This window comes from Odontesthes bonariensis, chromosome 22 (assembly GCF_027942865.1).
Source record: "Odontesthes bonariensis isolate fOdoBon6 chromosome 22, fOdoBon6.hap1, whole genome shotgun sequence".
NCBI lineage: Eukaryota > Metazoa > Chordata > Actinopteri > Atheriniformes > Atherinopsidae > Odontesthes > Odontesthes bonariensis.
This window is the reverse complement of record NC_134527.1, coordinates 23488040-23507349: the sequence shown is the minus strand read 5'-3', so window position 1 is coordinate 23507349 and position 19310 is coordinate 23488040. Positions and strand designations below refer to the sequence as shown.

The following is a 19310-nucleotide window of genomic DNA, read 5'->3' as shown; positions in this document are numbered from 1 at the left end:
GATGACCCTTTGAAAAGATAAACTGTGTCCCTCTCTGCCTCAATTTATTCTAGTAAGCTGCCTTTTTGTTAATGATTATCCAATTTCAAAATGACTGTGCTGTTGTTGGAATCAATCAGGTTGGAGTTTTGATGCAACAATATTGATTCAGCTCTTGAGAGTTTGTTCTATTTGTTTGAACCAAAACCCAATAATATTCCTTTTCTGTTTTTATCACAATGGGAGCAAAGTCTATCCAAAAACATGATGCGATGATAGTGTAGTCGGAATTGTTTTCTATAAAAATCTGTGAAAACTTGCTGTCTCTATTACATTCAATTTATCTGTTGTGCTTATCTGTTGGTCGAAACAGATCACAACCTACATATAAAAAAAAAACATTGGAGGGAAAATATATGTAAATGCTTGTGTGTGAAATTGATATTCTAATTTGATTATTTTGATACTGTATGACACTTACCACAGGAGCATGGAAAAATGCCTACTCAGACAAAGTGATTTAACAGAAACCACAGAAGTGTGTCAACAAACTGTTGATTTACTGGAACAAACACCCTAAGTGACTCCAGTCTGTTGACAGTTATTACTCCTTTAGCTTGGACGTATTTGTGAAGAATCACGTTTTAAATAACTCACTGACTTGAATATGCAAAGAAGAAATCATAATTATTGCAATGTATGCTGGTAAATATAGAAATATGCTCAAAGAACATATTTTTGATTAATCCATTCCTTTGCTTTAAACCCGTAGAGTCTTTCTCAAAGTTTCAGGAAGCTGGAAATATTCACCACATGCACTGTGCGAAAGCAATTACAGTGCTGGTTGGAATGTATTTTACTGCATAAGTACAGATTATAAAAGAAAGATTAAAAAAGAAAGAAAAATATTGAACTATTTAGGTATTATTTGAGGACTTCTGGGAATTGGAGACACTTTATCACTTTATATTTCCAGGATTGTGCAACTGTAAGGGAAGGTCTTCGGCAAGGACAGCAAATATTTGAAGAGGGACCTTTTTACTGTTGTAACACATTACCACGATTGGTCCGTGGTGCTTGTAGGTCAACATCTAAGATTTGCAAACTGTGGCTTGAGTCCATCTACTTGCATGCGCGCAGTCACAGCTAATGTTATCTGAAAAACAGCAGTGGTTTGTAGCGCATATGCTGCAGTGGAAATTTATGTCCACTAGATGGCAACACAAAACAGGTAACAGAAGAATTCGAGTGAGATTCAAAATGTTTTTATCTAAGAAGAAGGAACACACAAATGTAAAGGCTGCAATATAAACATTACTGCGCAAATGTTCATTCTTATATCATACAGTGTTTTCCAATGTGGAAAATATCAAAACCATCCTTGCACAATGCACAGGAAGTTTTGAACTGTTGCACCCAGTGGTATGCCATGTGATCTGAGAAGCTTTTGCTGAGTCTGCAGTACTTTGTTCTACAAAATGAGGGAGTGCAATGAGTCTAAACTATAAAAAAAAAAATGCGAGAACACTAAACAGTGTAGAGTGGTGAAAGCAGTATCAAGTTTGTAAAAAGGCAGGGGATTAAGGATTATGATCAAATTAGCTGAATCATGGACGCAGAGTCTTTGCGGAGAAGAGAGGGTGACAGATCTCTGAGAGAGGTAAAAGTAAAGTTAGATTTCAGAATATTCAGCACACTGACAAATATTTTCCTGCTGACTTGAATAAACACAGTCAGAGTTTTCCCTGATGTGTCCAAAGTCAATCTGGGGGCTGTCCTGTCCCAGTTCTTTGCCTCTATCTGCAAGCAGAGCTGGGGTAGTCTGGGGGGGTATGTGGTCATGGCCTGATGGAGTGGCACAAATATGTGCTGAAGTCACCACTTTTACGAGGTTCGGCAGTTTCCTTTAAGCTTTCTCAGGAAACCAGAGGGTAGGTAAGGTGCTTAGCCAATATTCCTCCTGACTAGAAAGACTTCCTGTTTTTGGGGGGAAGGTTTGAACTGTGTGGCTCTACAGCATTATATTAACCAGTTTTACTGTAACTTGCACACTACAGCATGTAGAATCTTGCCATTTTGTTACTCGGAATATGGTGACTGTGTTTTTTGCACTGCTGCTTGTCTTACTGCTTTGTGTTGTATTTTTAGAAAGAAACGGTCAGGAGCTGTAAAGGCAGTTGGTAGTTAAAGAACACAGAGGAACACAAAGGATAAAATCTAAGACTACCTCAATTATGGACTGGAGATAAGAGGCTATCTTAAGTTCTGGCTGTGGTGGCGGCCTGTTCCAGGATTCACGCCCTAAAATACTTGAAGCTTGGATTGTGTGGCCTTCCTGTCATACATTGCGGAAAAGACACTTCCCCTGAGATTGTCTCTGTCAGCATTCTATCATGAAAATAAATCCTCTGATAAGTTACAGTTTATTTGTGTCACCTGTATTCAGTTGGTTAAATAGTTTCTTTGACTTTTCATATCATAATCACTGCTCAAAACAATTTCAGATTTTACACGAATGTATGACATCTAACATCCTTCTTGATACAAGTAAGCGGTCACATTGTTGTGCCTATGATCTAAACTGGCAATGAGTAACGTTCAGAAGAACAGGAAACTATCATCTCTTGCGAAACATTATCAGACATGACGTTGAACCAGAGAGTCCCCCGAGTTAAGAGGTTCAACAATGTCTAAAATGAAAGATATTCATATATCCCTGATTTACTGTAGCCTATAACAATACTGGTGCACACGAGAAACTTTAAAACTAAAACATTAGACATTCCAAAAAAAGCTGCATTTCCATCAGTTTGTTTTTTCATCATGTTGTCTGTCAGTACGAACAAATATTTTCTATTACGAAGAAATTAAAATATCAAATGAAAAGTGGTTGAACGGTGACTAAGAAGAAAAATAGCCCCTTCTGAGGGGCTCATCTCCCAAAAACCAGTCTCTGTCAGCAGAACACAGGATACAAAGCCAGGAAAGACATCCTTCCTCTGTCCTCTTTGCTCTCATTTCTCAGCTCTCAACCTACAGCACACACTTTACTGTAAATAACTTTATAATAAAGTAAAGGTCTCTTTGTTTGCTATACTTGTCTGGTTTCAGTTTTTGACACACCAGAAGCACATACACAAAATCTGTGTTAAAGCAGCAGAGATGGAAAGTAACTAAATACTTTAATAAGTAAGGCAAGGCAAGGCAATTTTATTTATAGAGCACAATTCATACACAGGGCAATTCAAAGTGCTTTACAGCTACATAAAATCACAAGAAGGCAATAAAACCATTAAAAAGGAATAAAAAAAATAAAAGAAAGAAATTAAAAAAGAAAGAAATTTAAAACCCATTAAAATAATCATTAAGTAATTAAAAAGTGAAGAGTGCAGATAAAATACTTTCAGGTGTCATATGCACAGCTAAATAGAACTGTTTTCAGCCTGGATTTAAACATTGTCAGAGTTGAGGCCTGTCTCACATCTTCTGGAAGGCTGTTCCAGATTTTAGGAGCATAAAACTGAAACGCAGCCTCACCTTGTTTAGTCCTGACTCTGGGCACCAGCAGGAGACCCCTCCCTGAGGTTCTCAGAGCCCGAGTTGGTTCATATGGCTCTAACATGTCAGAGATGTACTTTGGCGCTTGACCGTGAAGTAAAAAATTGAAGTTTGTGCAGTTTTAATATATCCAATTTGTTTAAGCATAGTTTAAGTATAAATGTTACCGTTTGATGCACAATGCCAGATTATAGCCATAAGCTTATTCTGCTCCTTGGCACAAAGCACAAACCACTAAACCAACATACACAAAACACTACCATGTACATTGACATATCCCAGAGTTATGCTTGTCAAACAAAGAAAGCTATATACATACTTGAGTATCTTTCAGCAGACAGCCATTAAATGTCATTAGAAGCTGTAACAGAGAATGATGATTTTCCCAAACATGGTGCAGCAAAATGCTAATATACAATCTCAAGTAGAAGACATTTCAGTGGACCTAACGGAGGCTAATGAGCTAGTATACACAGAACTATGTAATGTTACTATGTTCCATTCTTATAAACCAAACACAAGTTTGAAAACATCAACAAAACTCTTAAAACTCTGGAGGTTCAGTCGTACAATACTTTGTAATGACAAATTTGATAATTTTTGTTTAGAATTTCTTAATATTGCTTGTATAAAGGCTGCCTGTCCCCAGCATGTAAAACAAATGATAGATGGGTTAGTATCATAGAGTTGGCTGCATCCAGTGAAAGGGTGTCTGACATGTCTAAAGTTAGTAAAAGTGTATATAAAAGTGCCAAATGTTTCTTAAAATAAAGTTTTTAATCCAGTATGAGTCCAAGATATTTAAAATCAGTGACTACATCATTGCTTTCACCTGTAATGAAATGATCATGACTCTAAGAGAAGATCATTACTTTAGTTTTTTTAATATCTAAACTGAGACATGAGAACTCAAGCCAATACATAATCCTTTTCAGCACAGTTAACTTTGCAGCTGCTAACTCGGCTGTATTAGCATGTACACGTATCACTGTGTCATCTTGATAAATTTGCAGCTCTTCAAAGTGGAAATGGGAAATCACTGATATATAAACTAAATAATAAAGAGCTGATCCTTGTGGAAAACCCATAGAACATTTAACATAACTGTACTGTTCATCACTAACTGTAAGACATTGTACCCTGTTATCTGAATATGAAATAATCAATGCCAAGGCCCTGAATGAGAAGTTGAGTCTTGTACACATATGTAGGTTTCCAGCATGCTTGGCTTCGGATGCCTGATAAAAAGTTATCAACCGCTTAAACAATGATTTTTCCCTTTAAACTTATCACTTTTTTTTAAAGATCAATGTTCAAAGATCCAAAATCTCATAAAAAATCAAAGGCTAGAGAAAAAGTCTTAAACGTTAGTACAGATCTATGTTTTAGGACTTCTTTTCTTCTTTCTCCTCGCATAAGTCATCTCATAACCCTTTAGATATAGAGTCAAAACAGAGCAAATGTTCAAACTAGCTCCACCTTAATAATGACATACTCTGTATATATTGTTTTATTGAACCATTTTCTAGACCCGCTTAATCCACCTTAGGGTTACAAAGGAGCTGGAGCCTATCCGGGCTGTCACTGAGCGAGAGGCGGGGTACACCATGGACAGGTTGCAGAGTAACACAGCAAATCATCACACTAAAAAATGTTGATTAAGAATATTTGTCAGTGCTTCCATGAACCAATAAAAACAAAACAAGCATACAAAAAATGAATAAATATAAGAGCATGTTTTTGTTTGACTGGCCATAGCCAGATCTACACCAAAATACAAGCGATGAGATGGTAAATCTGTCCTTTAAAGTTGTCTGACCTATATAAATCTGAACTGCATTGTTGGGAAACAGCCCACCATAGTGATAGAAATTGCACAAGGTTAAGGAAGTGAAACCAACCAGCCCACAAGGAAAAGTCACTCTGACATCACCACTTACGTCAGAGTTCACATTTATGTATTATTTTGGTTTAAAAAAGTTTGTCAGTGTTGAATAAATTTGTGTTCTTGGTGTTTTTTGCCCATACCAGCCTATACTAATGACCCAGCTCTTCTTTTAATTATCCAAAACAAACATATGTTGATGCTTCTGCAAACATGAAACAGAAACACTTCCTGTGCGACTTGCAGATTTTGTTCCTGGGAACAAGAATGGGTGCCTAGAGCAGCAAGTATATAAACTGTCATTACTGAATCACTCTCTAGCATCAAAAGCAAAATAGACATTTATATAAAGGAAGTTGATGACACATTTTCAGCCAACTGTTTACTGTAATTGCAATATGATTAGCACATAGCGGAGGAAATGTCAGGCCTGCACTTTGAAAATGATGCTGTGTTAGCAGCAATGGAGCTTTGGTTCTCTGCCTCAGTCCTATCTCATTCCTCCTTTTTATAACATGATGCTCAACATACAGTTTAGTTAGTGCTTCTATAAGACATGATTTACCTTTTCAGTTAGATAGCCACCTAATACTGAAGACTCACAGTTTTGGCAGAAAAGCAGAGGAAAAATCTATTTTACCATAAATGTTGAACAAGAAACCCTTTCTTCATATTGTCTCATTAGTCATCAATGAAGTTATGTGTCAAATCAAATCACACATCAGTTGGACTCTCTTGTAGATTTGTTTTTGTTAAATTCCTAGCAGAAAAGCTCCGTCCATAGCTGCTAAGAGCTCCATAATGTTCACCAGCTTACAGTTTTGGAATGTAAACAGTACTTACATTTACTCAAATTAAAGGCAAAGTTAGGTTTTTTTAAACCTGGACCTTATTTCTGGCATGAAATACGTTCATCTACTCACCGATAATAGTTTGGTGAAAGTCGGTGTCCTTTGGACGAAATTTAGATTACTGAGATCTGCGTAGATCCATATAACGGGAGAGAACAGAGCATTGAGAATACATCCTCTAAATAAGGCATTATCTGTCTTTATTTCACAATACTTTAAGACGAATGAATGAATAAATGAACGCGTACTATTGCTCTGTTAGTTCATAGCTGGCGTGTTGTTGTTATTGGCAGCTATTGGGGGGCTTATCGGGGGGCTTTCTACACACGCATCTACTGGAATGACTTAATCAACGTGCCGCACAGCTCATTCACTCCGGTAAGGACGTCCATCGTACTCAAAGTTGTCGTCCACGTCGTCAAAATCTGATAAATATCCTGCCATGTTGCACAAAAACAGCAGTAGCAAACTCCGTGTGAAGTTAGCCGACTGTCACAGAGCACGGAGTAAATAATAGGATACAAAGCATAATAATGATAATAATCATCCCAGTAGACGTGTGTAGAAAGCCCCCTATAAGCCCCCGATAGTCACCAATTACAACAACACGGCAGCTATGAACTAACAGTGCAACGGTACGCGTTCATTCATTCATTCGTCTTCAAGTATTGGTGAAATAAAGACAAATAATACCTTATTTAGAGGCTGTATTGTCAATGCCCTGTTCTCTCTCTTTATATACGTGGATCTCGAGTGATCTAAATATCGTCCGAAGGACGCAGATTTTCACCAAACTGTTATCAGTGAGTAGATGAACGTATTTCATGCCAAAAAATAAGGTCCAGTTTTTAAAAAAACGAACTTCCCCTTTAAATACAGTTTTGAGGTTCTTTGGCTTTACCTTACGATCCTATTTTCACATCATTTTAAACTTCAACTTCACTTCATTGACAAGCATTTCATTCCAATACATTTATATGACAGCTTTAGAGACAATTCACTTTACAAGTATCTGTCATTTGTCAATTTACAGAAAATTAGTCTGCTTTTTAATCTGTTTTTTTTTGTGAGACCCCCTTTAGTTTCTACTAAGGCCATTTGTCTCTGGGGCCACGCATTCAGTTACAACGCACAATCTACACAGAAATCTTGTAACATAAGTACAATATTGTCTGGGGCGCATACAGAAATTTTATTGTACCAGTTAAACAAAGATGACCTTCACAAAACCCCATCATGTACTGAAACTAACACACCCAGAACACCATCATTCATTGATCAATCAAGTTATTAAAAGAATTTAGCTTAAAACGCAGCCTCTATCTTTAGTTTGAAAGTATTTCAGATTTGAGGACCAGATTAGGAATTACAGCTCTTTGATGTGTCAAATCAACTGCCTGAAATCTGGGCCCACGGAAGTCACAAAATAATAGGTGTTCTCATTTTTATGCTTTGCAGTCCAAATTGTGGCCATCTTCAGTTGCTTATTTGCGTGTCTCTCAGTATTTTAGCTTTGAGTACATGAAGTGAAATGCAGCTCCATGAGGTTTAGATCAAGTGACCAGCTCAGCCCTTCAGAATATTCCATTTCTTCACCATCAAGATCTGATGTACAACTTTGATTCATTTGGCTGAAAATGAGCAGACAGTGTCACTGGAAGTCATGCATTTACATGCCTTCCCACTTTATCCATTAACAAGTGATATCATTTTCTTTGTATCATATTGTTCCAAGTCTTCTACAAATGTTGTTCTTTGTATCAATGTGCTAAAGGTTGATCATACTTGTAGGCTGTTCTGGAACTACTAAAACTTTGTAAGAGTTTTTTTCTTCTTATTATTATAATTTTAGGTTTTTTTTCTATTTTTTTCTACTTTCTATTCTTCTATTCTTGATGTTTATGAAGGGTTTGCACCTTGTGGTAAATCCTTTCTGTTTGCTCTAGTCTTCTCTTTATGCTAGACTTGGATAATGATATGTCTGCCTCCTGGAGAGTGATCCTCTTTTGGCAGGACGTTATGAAGGAGGTTTTTTTCTTCTTTTTTTTTTACGTGGACTCCCAGGTCTTTTTCTTTTCCTCAGAATGCACCTAAGGTGATTGTCCCATTCCTCATGTTTTTGCTTTTTCGCCCGATGAGATTTCTGCATGCACTGAGAGCTCTCCTTGTCATGGGCTGTTAGTTCAAAGCGACACCTTCAAATGCACATTTTACCTTCATGAGACAATGACAACAGACCACACCTGTCTGTGATCCTGCTTTTGAGTCTAGCCAAAACTAAGCATGGCAGAATATCTGTGCCGTTGAAAAAGATATGTAATCCTCAAACTTGGATGTAAATGCCTAAAATAAAAGCAAAGAGTATGCATTTGAATCCCCTCACTGTAACTAAAGTATGTTTTGGTTCATAGCTAAAGTGACAGTAGTGTACCGATGTCCTATCACTGGCCACACTCCCTCAGTCCAGAACTTTTCCTGAAACAAAACATTTTGACCTTGACCCTGGCATTTTACTTAAATAAAAAATCTTTATGCCTTCTCAACCACTGCGAGCTGTATGCTTTCTGTTAGCCATACAGGCTAAAGGAAGGATACAATGGACATTTTGATGTTTTTGCTAAAAAAACACACCCACGTTGAAAGAGTTAAAGTTGCACTTTGAAAATACAAGAAATAAGCTGAGAGACAGGGGTAAACAGCAACGTAAATTCCAATGGATTCAGCCAGCAACTCTCTTTTTTTTGTTTTAGATCAAACAGGAAAGAGCAAAAAATGAGAAGTAAAGTAGAGATTAAAATGCGATACAAACAGAACACCAATGATAACTAGCGTACTGGAATTACAAAAGACGTGCAATGTACTTTCTTAATGACACTCTGGGCCTACGCATGTCCACATATGAGTGTTGGTATAATTTTCTCACATGCGCAAAGACCGCCCCCCCTGCCATTTGAAATGTGCAGTGAGTCGGTCCTGTCAGTCAGTGAAGGGTTAACCGAGGAACTCGGAGCAGTCTCTCCTTTCCGTCCACGGTATTTAGCGGAAAACATCTGACTGTTGACCGTTTTCCGAAGCTGCATTTGATTTTTACTAATTTTTGCAGCAGAGCCACGGAGTCATCAGGGCAACTAAAATCTCCGTTAGCGCGTCAGGACTTCGACATCTCACTGTGCGCTTTCCTACAGGTAGGTCTTTGTGTTGTTTGACAGTATTTTCCATCTCAGCATTAATTAAGGAGCCGACAAAGCCCTGCAGGTAATCGTTTTAAAGTAGTTGCAAAAGTATTTCCGTGTTGGATGGGAAACTTAAAAACTGCTTGTGTAAGTACTTGTGTAAATATATATATATATATATATATATATATATTCTTTTCGTCAACAACAAACTTTAAACCAGCTGTTTTTCATATTAAGTGTAGGGATGGCGCATCCCTTAAGGAAGCCAATTTTAATTAAGTGGTTCCTTTGTGACTCATTTTTGGGTCCTTTTCTCTCTAAAGATAGTAACAAGCCACTTTATTCCTCTACATTTTCCTTCTGGGATATTTTGTCATGTTTTAAACTTCTAGAAGTAAAAAAAACAAACTTTTTTTCCGTTCTTCAAATATACCGCCCGAATCAACACAAACATCCATGTTTAAGTTCAAAAGCATTTTCATCTGCTTTGAACGTTTTTGCCTGCCCTGTCTGTTCACAGTGGGCCTGTGGTATTTCACCATCTCATTCACTTGCAGACTGAGTCATTCCCTGATTTCCTCCAGATGTGCAGTAGTTTACGTTTCCTGACGGCCTAGGATTGTGACATTTCTGCCCTTTCACTGCTGTTATTCTGCTGACAAATAAAAATTTCCACGTTTGTTCTGTGGTAAAGCGTTTATGTTTTGACATTAATGGATGGTGTAAAAAGCTCCAGATTTTTCCTCTCGGTAGTGGATGCCTTCTGCCATGGTTGTTAAAATGTAAACCTTTAACTCAAAGTGCTGACATTGCACCATTTTTACTAAGCTCAGCTCCTGTTACTGGTACTCTGCCGCTCAGCTGTAGTTGATGAACAATTGCAATCATGTGTCAGACGTTTGCAAGTGGATAATCAACATTGTTAAAGGTTGCCTTCATATGCTCCCCAGCACTGTGAGAAAATCAGCATGAGTGGCTTTCAGTGGTTTGCTTAACATCTTGGTGAACCTAACAGAAGTGCCTATTCTACTAGTTGGCTTGATTTCATAACCAGCGCTTGAAGATAAAGGCAAGATTTTTATAGTTTTACAGCTGAACAGTAGCTCTTCTGATACTCATCATTTAAAATCCAACTAACAGCTTTTCCAGAATGTCTCTTTTCTTTTATACAGTCAGGTGTTCCTCATAGTGAGATCATTGTTAGCATGCAGCTGAAACTCCACTTGCTGACCTTCAAGTTTGCATCTATTATCTCATTCTGTATTGGTCTCATTTCCTTTATGGCTCTACCTTTTTATCTGCTCGATTGAGTCTTTGATATTTGACATCCCCTGTGTCAAATAAAATTTGGCCAAAAAAATTGTTCTCTTACATTTTTACCTCAATTCTAAAGCAACATTGTAGTAAGTTTTTAGATGTTAGGCCACTTGTCTTTTCTAAAGGCACAGATTTCAATTCGTACTTGTTTAGCTGGGCATCACGAGATCTTTTGTTCCTCTAGCATAAGATTAACCTCAGGTAATTGCTCAACCTTTGCCCATTTTCAACCTTTGGTCTACATAATAGTCCTTGCAGGCTCTTCGCACAGGTGTTTTAGCCAGTGTTGCATCTGGAGCTGGTCCTAAAGGTATGTTTGTAACCAGGCAGAGCAGGATTTTAATTTTTTTTTGGATGACTGTGCATGGCAGGAGTGCTTTATGGGGTTTTTGTTTTCCATTTAGCTGATTCTTTGTCTGTGATTATGAGTAGGTGACGTTGGTGGTTTACAGCTGCAGTGGTTCCATTAACTATTGTGATGTTCGTGTCTCCTCGCATTGCCTATTTTCGGAGTTCTTGGAGGTATTCTTGACTGCACCCATATTAAACTGGGGTTGTGTTTTTTTACCTGTATGTGCTTTATCTGCCATGATGCTGCTAAGCTGTGGATTCAGCAGGAATTTTTATTGGTCTAAAAAAAAAAATCACATGATGTGGCTGTGTGTGTTTTTTTTTTTTTTTTTTTTTTTTTTTTTTTTTTCCCCCCCCCCCAATTCTCACAAATGTAACACTTTATTGGAAGGATTACAATAGAGTTGTGAAGAGGTCAAATTGAATAGCATTGAAATAATTGGTTAAAGTTGGGTCTTCTGTGGTCTTATGAGTGGTTTACTGGTCATGTTATGCATCTCACTCTGATAGCTGTTTCTGTGCTCGTAAATGTTTACTGTGCATTGTTAAATAACATGATTGCTTATGATGTGCAAAAAATCTTTTTAGCAAAGCTTTTACAGTCCAATATCCTGTTTGCAGATTTACTGGGAATGAGTGGGTATTCACCTGTAATCTTTGTCCTTCATGCCTGTTTCCACTCCCTCTCAACTTGACTTTTTCTGTTCCAGACAAACAAAAAGGGAAGCATGTGTGGGTGTTAAGAGTCACATGCTTGGTTGACATCGCTGCCCTACAACACGGAGCTGCTGTCTGCTTAACCTGTTGCGTATACCGTGAGGCTGACCCCACACCATGTCTGCAGAGGTGGAAAATAGCGCATCTATGGCTGCTGACCCCAGCTCCCCAACTATAGCCTCGACCTCTAACACCCCACCCAGCTCCCCTGTGACAGCCACATCCAAAGTCCCATTCAAGAAAGAGAAGAAGAAAGGTGAGTTATTTAATTATTCATCATAGTGTTATTTGTTTCAGCTTGTTTTTATTTTTTTCCCTGTAGAAACAGGAAGTGGCAACCCCTTTTCGAAAAGGGGTTATCAGCCCAGATTAGCCAGCTCTTCTGGCCTGAGAAACCATAACCCACTAAACATCAGCATTGCATGCGTTTATAAAGATTTTAAAAAGGATTTCTGTAGACTTAAAATTAGCCCCCTATGTTGACCATTTATGGGTTTATAATTTAATTCTAGGAGTATACTAGAACTTCCTTTTATGTTAAAAAACAGTTTTTCCTCATAATGGTTATGCAGAGGATGAGAGATTTACAGTGTAACTTAAGAAAAAAATGTGTGAAGTTGCTGTAGTACCTGGTTGTGCCACAATAAAATCTGTAGATTGTGTCACAGGTGCTTCCTGCCATCCAATTTAGAAAAACAGTGGCCTGCTTGGCCATGCTATCTTTGTTGAGTTCTGTAGCAGAAAGATGCAAAAGGGCTATAGTTGTGTGGTTCAACTAGCTTATGGAGACCATTTCTAATTATTTAAAAACTCCTAACACAGACCAGGAAGAGTTCAGAGAGCCACTGTCGAGCTCCAGGACTCTGATAATTCAATTAATTTTTATTTATATAGCGCCAAATACAACAAATGCCATCTCAAGGCACTTAGATAATAAAGTCCAATTCAAGCCAATTGGAATTCAATTAATTGTAATCATAATTATTCATGACAACATGCTTCCAACAACAAACTAAAGCAATGACTCAAGTCTGCACATTTTCATTCTGGAGGACTGTAGCTTTTTTTGGTAACCGCCAAAGTTTTAGCAACTTCATTTCTTACTCAAGTAACTTGGTATTAACTTTGCTAATATGAAAACAGTCTGAGGCAGCTGCCCAAACAAGCCACGGACAGGTAATATTATTATTAAGATGATGTCAACAAGCAAAGCAAGAGTGTGTTGGACTAAAAACCAGAACGATTCCATGTGATGTGGATTTTGTAACTCTGCAAACCTTTTTGCATATTGAAAAAAAAAAAACTGAGATGCTAAAGGGAAAAGCTCTGAAAATGTAATATATCCATCTTAATGAATCCAACGAAACGTGCCATTTTTATTGCAGATTCTGGCCTATAAAAGGGGTGTTTATTTGTTTGTTTTTTATTTTCTATGGACCTCAGCTGAGATCTGCTTTTTTTTTTTTTTTTTTTTTTTTCCAAAAATTTTCTCTGTAGTACCAGAGAAGACGGATGAGTACCTGCTGGGCAGGTTTCAAGGAGATGGCATAAGGTACAAGGCCAAGCTGATTGGCATTGATGATGTTCCAGAGGCCCGAGGAGACAAGATGTGCCAGGACTCCATGATGAAACTCAAGGTACACTATGGGACCTGGAACATTTACTCACTGATATATCAATAAAACATGAAAGCAATGGCATTTTTTGTGTTTTTGGTAATAGTTTTTTTCTTTTCTGTTAAGAAATATATCCATATTTCCTCAAATAAAAGCAAAAACCTTTATATCAGTGGCTTCTAGGCCTCTATTAGGAGCAGGCTTATATTAGGGGAAAGCCTTTATTAAGCCTTAATGCTATTGGAAAGACATGTTATTATTTCTTTTCTTCCAAAGTGACTTATTTTAATGCCTTAAAATGAAATCTGAAAAGGTACACGTACAATAAATGTCTAATTTCCATACAACTGTTCAAATGTGAGACGAGAGGAAGTCTGGTCTTTCTTACAATAATCCTGTAATCATTAATAGGTGTGCAAAACGGCACTGTCCGTCAGATGGCCATCTTTTATTAGGGGCCAGGCTCCATTTGTTCATGTCAACCTTGTCCCTGGTCATTATAGAATTTATATGTATGCATGTGCAGTGGGCTTCATGCACAATTAGCTGCAATAAACAAGCATTTATTTATTTTTTTTACCACAGGGTATGGCAGTAGCTGCTCGGTCCCAAGGCAAGCACAAACAGAGGATCTGGATCAACATTTCCATGTCGGGTATAAAGATAATTGATGAGAAATCAGGAGTGAGTTCTGCTTACTTGTGTTTTTTTTAAATTAAAATCTGAAGTTAACTGTGCTAATGAAAACGCATTTTCTCCTCGTCATTCAGGTGATTGAACATGAGCATGAGGTGAACAAGATTTCCTTCATTGCTAGAGATGTAACTGATAACAGGGCGTTTGGATATGTATGTGGAGCAGAAGGCCAGCATCAGTTCTTTGCCATAAAAACTGCCCAACAGGTAACACTCATAGGCACATTAACAGAATGCTGCAAAAACATCAAAGGCAGATGGGTCAACAATGATAATGTGCTGCCTTTCTGGTACCACACAGGCAGAGCCCTTGGTCATTGACCTGAAAGATCTCTTCCAGGTCATTTTCAACATGAGAAAGAAAGAAGCAGAATCCTCACAGGTGACGTTAAGCAGGAAAAAAAAAATGTTAAACTTTTTTTCAATTTTTCCCCTCATTCTGAAAGAAAAGCATTTGGTGTCGTCATTTGGGAGGGCTGACAGGGTACACACTGTGTGCTCCTCCTGAACGCCAACACTGCCTCTCTGTGTTCTTCCAGTGAATCACATCTTCCAGACATTCCACTGAAATGACACATGCTCAGTAAAATTTGAGAAAACAAGTATAATCATTAACAGTCAGCCTCTGTTTACAGGGTGAAAATGGCAGCGCAGTTGTTGAGGTAAGCACTTAAAAGCCTTTTGTTTTCTTTAAAAATAAAAAAGAAGTTTCATACACTCTTTAACACTGTTTTTCTTAATGTTCAGAATGGAAATGCCATGTTGAGTATGGACAATGGAGGAAAAACTGCTCAAGTAAGAATCTCAGCTCTGTTTTTCTGGACAAACAAGAAATGTGGTCTTCTTTTAAAAGCCTGGATTAAAAATGAACGCTCATTTCTTCCAGCCTGTGGAGCAGCTTGACCTTTTTGGAGACATGTCGACCCCTCCAGACATTCAGGCTCCAAATGTAAGTGTAGTGACAGAGTGTTTCTAAATTTGGACGACGTATTGGAATTATTCTTGGTCAAGGAAGTGTGGCAGGGTGGTATTATACAGTGTGCACTTTGTACACCTTCACATTTACAGCAAACCTTTTATTCTTTAACTCTTCTCTCTGTGGACATTAGTGTAACGATAGAAACCTTTGCTGAATACTTTCTAAAATTGATCTGGTTGCGTAAGAAGATGGCTTCACTGAATAATCTCATCACCTTCCACATTATTTCATGTTTTTTTATGTGAACTCAATTCTAAAAAGAGCAATCATGTATTTTCAATTAATCAGAATTGTTTAAAGTCTTTTAAGAATTGAGTTTATACCTCATGTTTACCAATCTCATTGTTCATCTTAACTTTAAAGCTGCTACAAGTAGAATTTGGTGACCCTTAAGCTTTGTATATTTCCTGAGTTGCAAGTACAAACTTTAGCATATTTTATTCAACCTTGTTGCTGTTCAAAGCAAGAAAGAAGCTAATAAAGACCTGAATTTGGAAGGTAGACTCTGGACTTTTCCATTAAGTGTGTCATGACAGTGATGTATTGATGAAAATATTCTACTGGTAGTAGCTTTAAATCGCCATGTCTTCTCTCACCATGTGATTCATTATTCATTTTGTTAACAGACCTTTGTCTTTCTGCAGAACTGATTCATAAATCTTTTGTCTCTCACTGTCCCTCTCATGTTAACCAGGACTCTAATGAAATTCTCTTGCTGGACTTTTCTGCTGAGGTTGACAGCAATCAAAATTGTATAAAGGGAAACTCCTTTATAACATCCTTTGGCCCTGACTGTAAAGCATCTCCCCACGCAGAGAATCACTTTTCCTCTACCTTTGGCTACTTCCCAGCTCCAGACAGCGACCCTTTCAAAGATGACCCCCTTTCTAAATCACCTACTAGTTTTGTACCAGATGATGCACATATCTCCCCTACCAACAATAACTATCTAAACAGCACTGCTGGCAGCACTAGTAATACAATTTTTAACAACAGTTTAAACAGAGATGCTGAACATCTAAGTCAGCAGTTAAATAGGTTATCCAGTAAGTCCATGATCTCTGCTCTCAATAATGGACAGTGGCCACTAGGGGGCAATATAACTCAAGGCACCACAAGCTCCATGATGGATGGGAACGAATGTGGACAGGCTCTCGAAATCAAAAACCCTTTTTTTGACTCCTCTTTGAAAACTCCGCCTGTCTCTAACGGCATCATTCATCGCCCAGAACCGCCAGCAGCTCATAGCAAGGATTCAGTTGTCATAAGTCCGCCTCCACAGAACTCTAAGTCTGGACGAGGGCGAAGGAGCGCAAAGGTGAAATTATACAGCCAAAAAAAAGTATAATGGGGTTGCATGCGTTGTGCATAAAAATGGTTTTGCTACACATTTGCTGCCAACATCTCCTATTCTGGGTATTGGGATAATGCACTGGTGTGTGATATGCTAGAAAATGGACTGAGTATAGATGGGTCTAATAGGTCTGTGCTTAAGGTGTTATTGTGTAGATCTGTTGCAACTTTATGCATGCAATGGTGGTTACATGCTTCTTGAAGTTGCTTGGATATATATATATATATATTTTTTATATTATAATCCTGAACAGTTCTTACTTTTTCATCTATGTTTATACTCTATTCTCCTAACATTCATGCTTCAGTGATATTTTTTTTTTTTTTTTTTTTTTTTTAATGCTGGTAAGTGGCATGCACCTGCATGATTGTTCGAACAAATGTGTATTATTCGGAGCATGCTTAATTGTAATAAATACTTACCCGTCTTTGGTAAAGGCTGGTTTACTCTTAAATGTACATTTTATAAATGTTTTGGTCATGCTGCAGTAATCTTACTGTGTTATTTTTCTGGGATTAGTCTGCATCAAGTGACCTGTTTGGAGCAGAGTTGTTTGGTGCTCCCTCTGAGGGTTCCTCTGCTCCAGCTGCCCTTTTCAACAGCACACCTGCAAACTCTGCCCCCTCTTCCATTGCTGCACTGGGTAATGCACACGAGGAGAAATTTCTCCCATTTGATGTTTCCTTTTCTCCCGATTGTGTTTCTCTTATAAACCTCCACTGTTTTTTTTTGTTTTTTCTCTCTACCTACCATATTCAGGGAATCTTCAGTTGGGCCCACCAGCTACTACAAATGTTCCTGCTGTAGGCATGTGGGGAGCTCCCTCTGTTGCACCCACCATGTTTACCATGCCAGGAGTGATCACTCCAGGCCCTAGGCCCAACTTTCCGCAACCATCTGCCTATGGTCTTCCCATGGCAGCCCCGGCCTGGGGCCAGCAGATACCACAGCAATTTAGTCCACCGCCTCTCTCCCCACCCCAACTCACTTGGGGTCAACCCATCGCTTCCAATCCTTTCCAACCTGGTGCATTCCCAGGAATGGTTGACCAGCAAGGTCCATCACGCCCCCCTCCAAGGCCACCTGCTAAAGAAGCCCCTCGAATAGTAGAGAACAGTGCCTTTACAGCTTTGGATCCTCTTGGTGACAGAGAGAAGAAGACTGGAAAGGACATGTTCAAGGACTTCCAGCTTGCCAAACCCCCTGCAATCCCAGCAAGGAAAGGGGAGGTCACCCCCAGCTCTGTCACAGCCCCCAGCAGCAAAGAGCCAGCAGCATTTGACCAGTATTTTTCCAATAAAGTTGGCCTGGCTCAGGATGCTGCAGATCATGATGACTTTGATATCAATCAAATGCCATCATTTGCTAATAACGGTAAACTAGTTCAAACTGCCTGTAACCAGAAATTTTCAAGTTAATCTGCATATGGTCAAGAGACCTGCTTATTAACTGTGTCATAATGTGCCTGTTCAGATGCTTCTAAACCAGGCCCTGCCTCAGCTACCCCAGCTCCAAGCTTTAACCCTGATCTCCTTGATGCTGCCTTCTCCTCTGCTCCAGTCTCAAACAGTTCAGCACCATCGCAGGGGCACGGCGTCAATCAGGACATGTTTGATAAGGCATTTGGGGCCCAAGATTCCAGTCTGTTTGGACCACCGCCTGTAGCTATGGTAAAGAGATTTACTTTTTTACCCCCCCCCCCCCCCCCCCAAAAAAAAAGTCAGACTAAAATGTTTAAAATCTAATTTTTTTTTTTAATTTAATTTTTTCCCTCATGTTATGGCAGACTGCTTCTATTGCTCAGAGTGGTTCAACAGATGCTTTTGGGAATGCTTTCGGAAATCCATTTGCTTGACTACAAATTTGACTCGTAAGTAGCTCTGTATGTTTCTTCCTTATTTTGCTTTATCACATTATAGTAAAATTGTTTTGTTTCTTTTGCCTTCACGGTTTAGCTGGAGAAAATGGAGATTTTCACATCAAACAACTTTGGGACATGCTATTCTGTGCCAGACAATCCAAATGATGGACTCCTCTTACTCTCTTGTCCTTTTACACCTCTCCTTCTGATGGTTCTAATAGTTCCCCTGTTTCCAACGACCACTGATCCAAGAAGTAAATGTTATGTCATGATCTGCTGAAGAAAGAAATGTGCTGTGTGGTAAATGTTTAGAGGTTCACTGCTGATGCTGTCTTTGTTAAAGAAATAAATCAGAACACTGCAAGGTTTGCTTTCCATTGCCTTCTTTGCACCGAGTTTTGGCAGGCGATTATCAGTTGGGTGTGGATTTACTGAAAGTCCCATGCCTTACAGAAAAATCCAGTTTTTATTTATGTTGAACAGTTGCCTGCTAGAAAACTTTGCTGTGTTATTTATATTGGAAAGTCCTCAGTTCATGCCTGGGATGAATTTCTTCTTTTTTTGTTTATCCCAACATTACCGTTTGCAAATTTGGTTGTGGGCTTTCTCAGACATTTTCCACACTGGTAAGAGAATTTTCCAGCAAAGCATTCTTAACAGTGAACCAAGCTCAGTTCCTTCGGCTGCGATTGTCATGAACAATTTGCTTTCACTTCTGAATCTTTGAAATTATTTTAGATTTGAATGGAAATTGCTCTATTTAGGGCCCTTGATAGATAGATATATATATGAGATCTAGTTTTCCTCTATTGCTAAGAGCTTTTTCACAAAACGAGAGGCTTTACCATATGTATATGGTCAATTATGTCATCAAACGGCAATTTTTAGGGGGTTTCATGTTGTAATGTTTAGCACAATCAAATCAATTTAATATATATGTTTTGTCTTAAAGACAGGAAAACGTCTTCGTT

At 38.4% G+C, this 19310-nt stretch overlaps 2 protein-coding genes across 2 annotated transcripts; both read left to right on the top strand.

Moving 5' to 3' along the window:
- The first annotated feature begins 9241 nt into the window (after window positions 1-9241).
- On the top strand, window positions 9242-18703 carry dab2 (DAB adaptor protein 2). The gene is made up of 14 exons (XM_075455775.1): window positions 9242-9458; window positions 11828-12090; window positions 13332-13471; window positions 14036-14134; window positions 14221-14352; window positions 14447-14527; window positions 14781-14807; window positions 14893-14940; window positions 15032-15094; window positions 16998-17121; window positions 17238-17852; window positions 17952-18148; window positions 18265-18348; window positions 18434-18703. The coding sequence occupies exons 2-13, from the start codon at window positions 11952-11954 to the stop codon at window positions 18331-18333; spliced, it is 1734 nt and encodes a 577-aa protein (XP_075311890.1). The 5' UTR covers window positions 9242-9458; window positions 11828-11951; the 3' UTR covers window positions 18334-18348; window positions 18434-18703.
- On the top strand, window positions 15675-16989 carry LOC142373286 (disabled homolog 2-like; the record flags this gene model as incomplete). Its single annotated transcript, XM_075456491.1, has 1 exon — window positions 15675-16989. A coding segment is annotated over one exon (798 nt), but the record flags the coding sequence as incomplete, so codon positions are not given.
- Window positions 18704-19310: the final 607 nt, after the last annotated feature.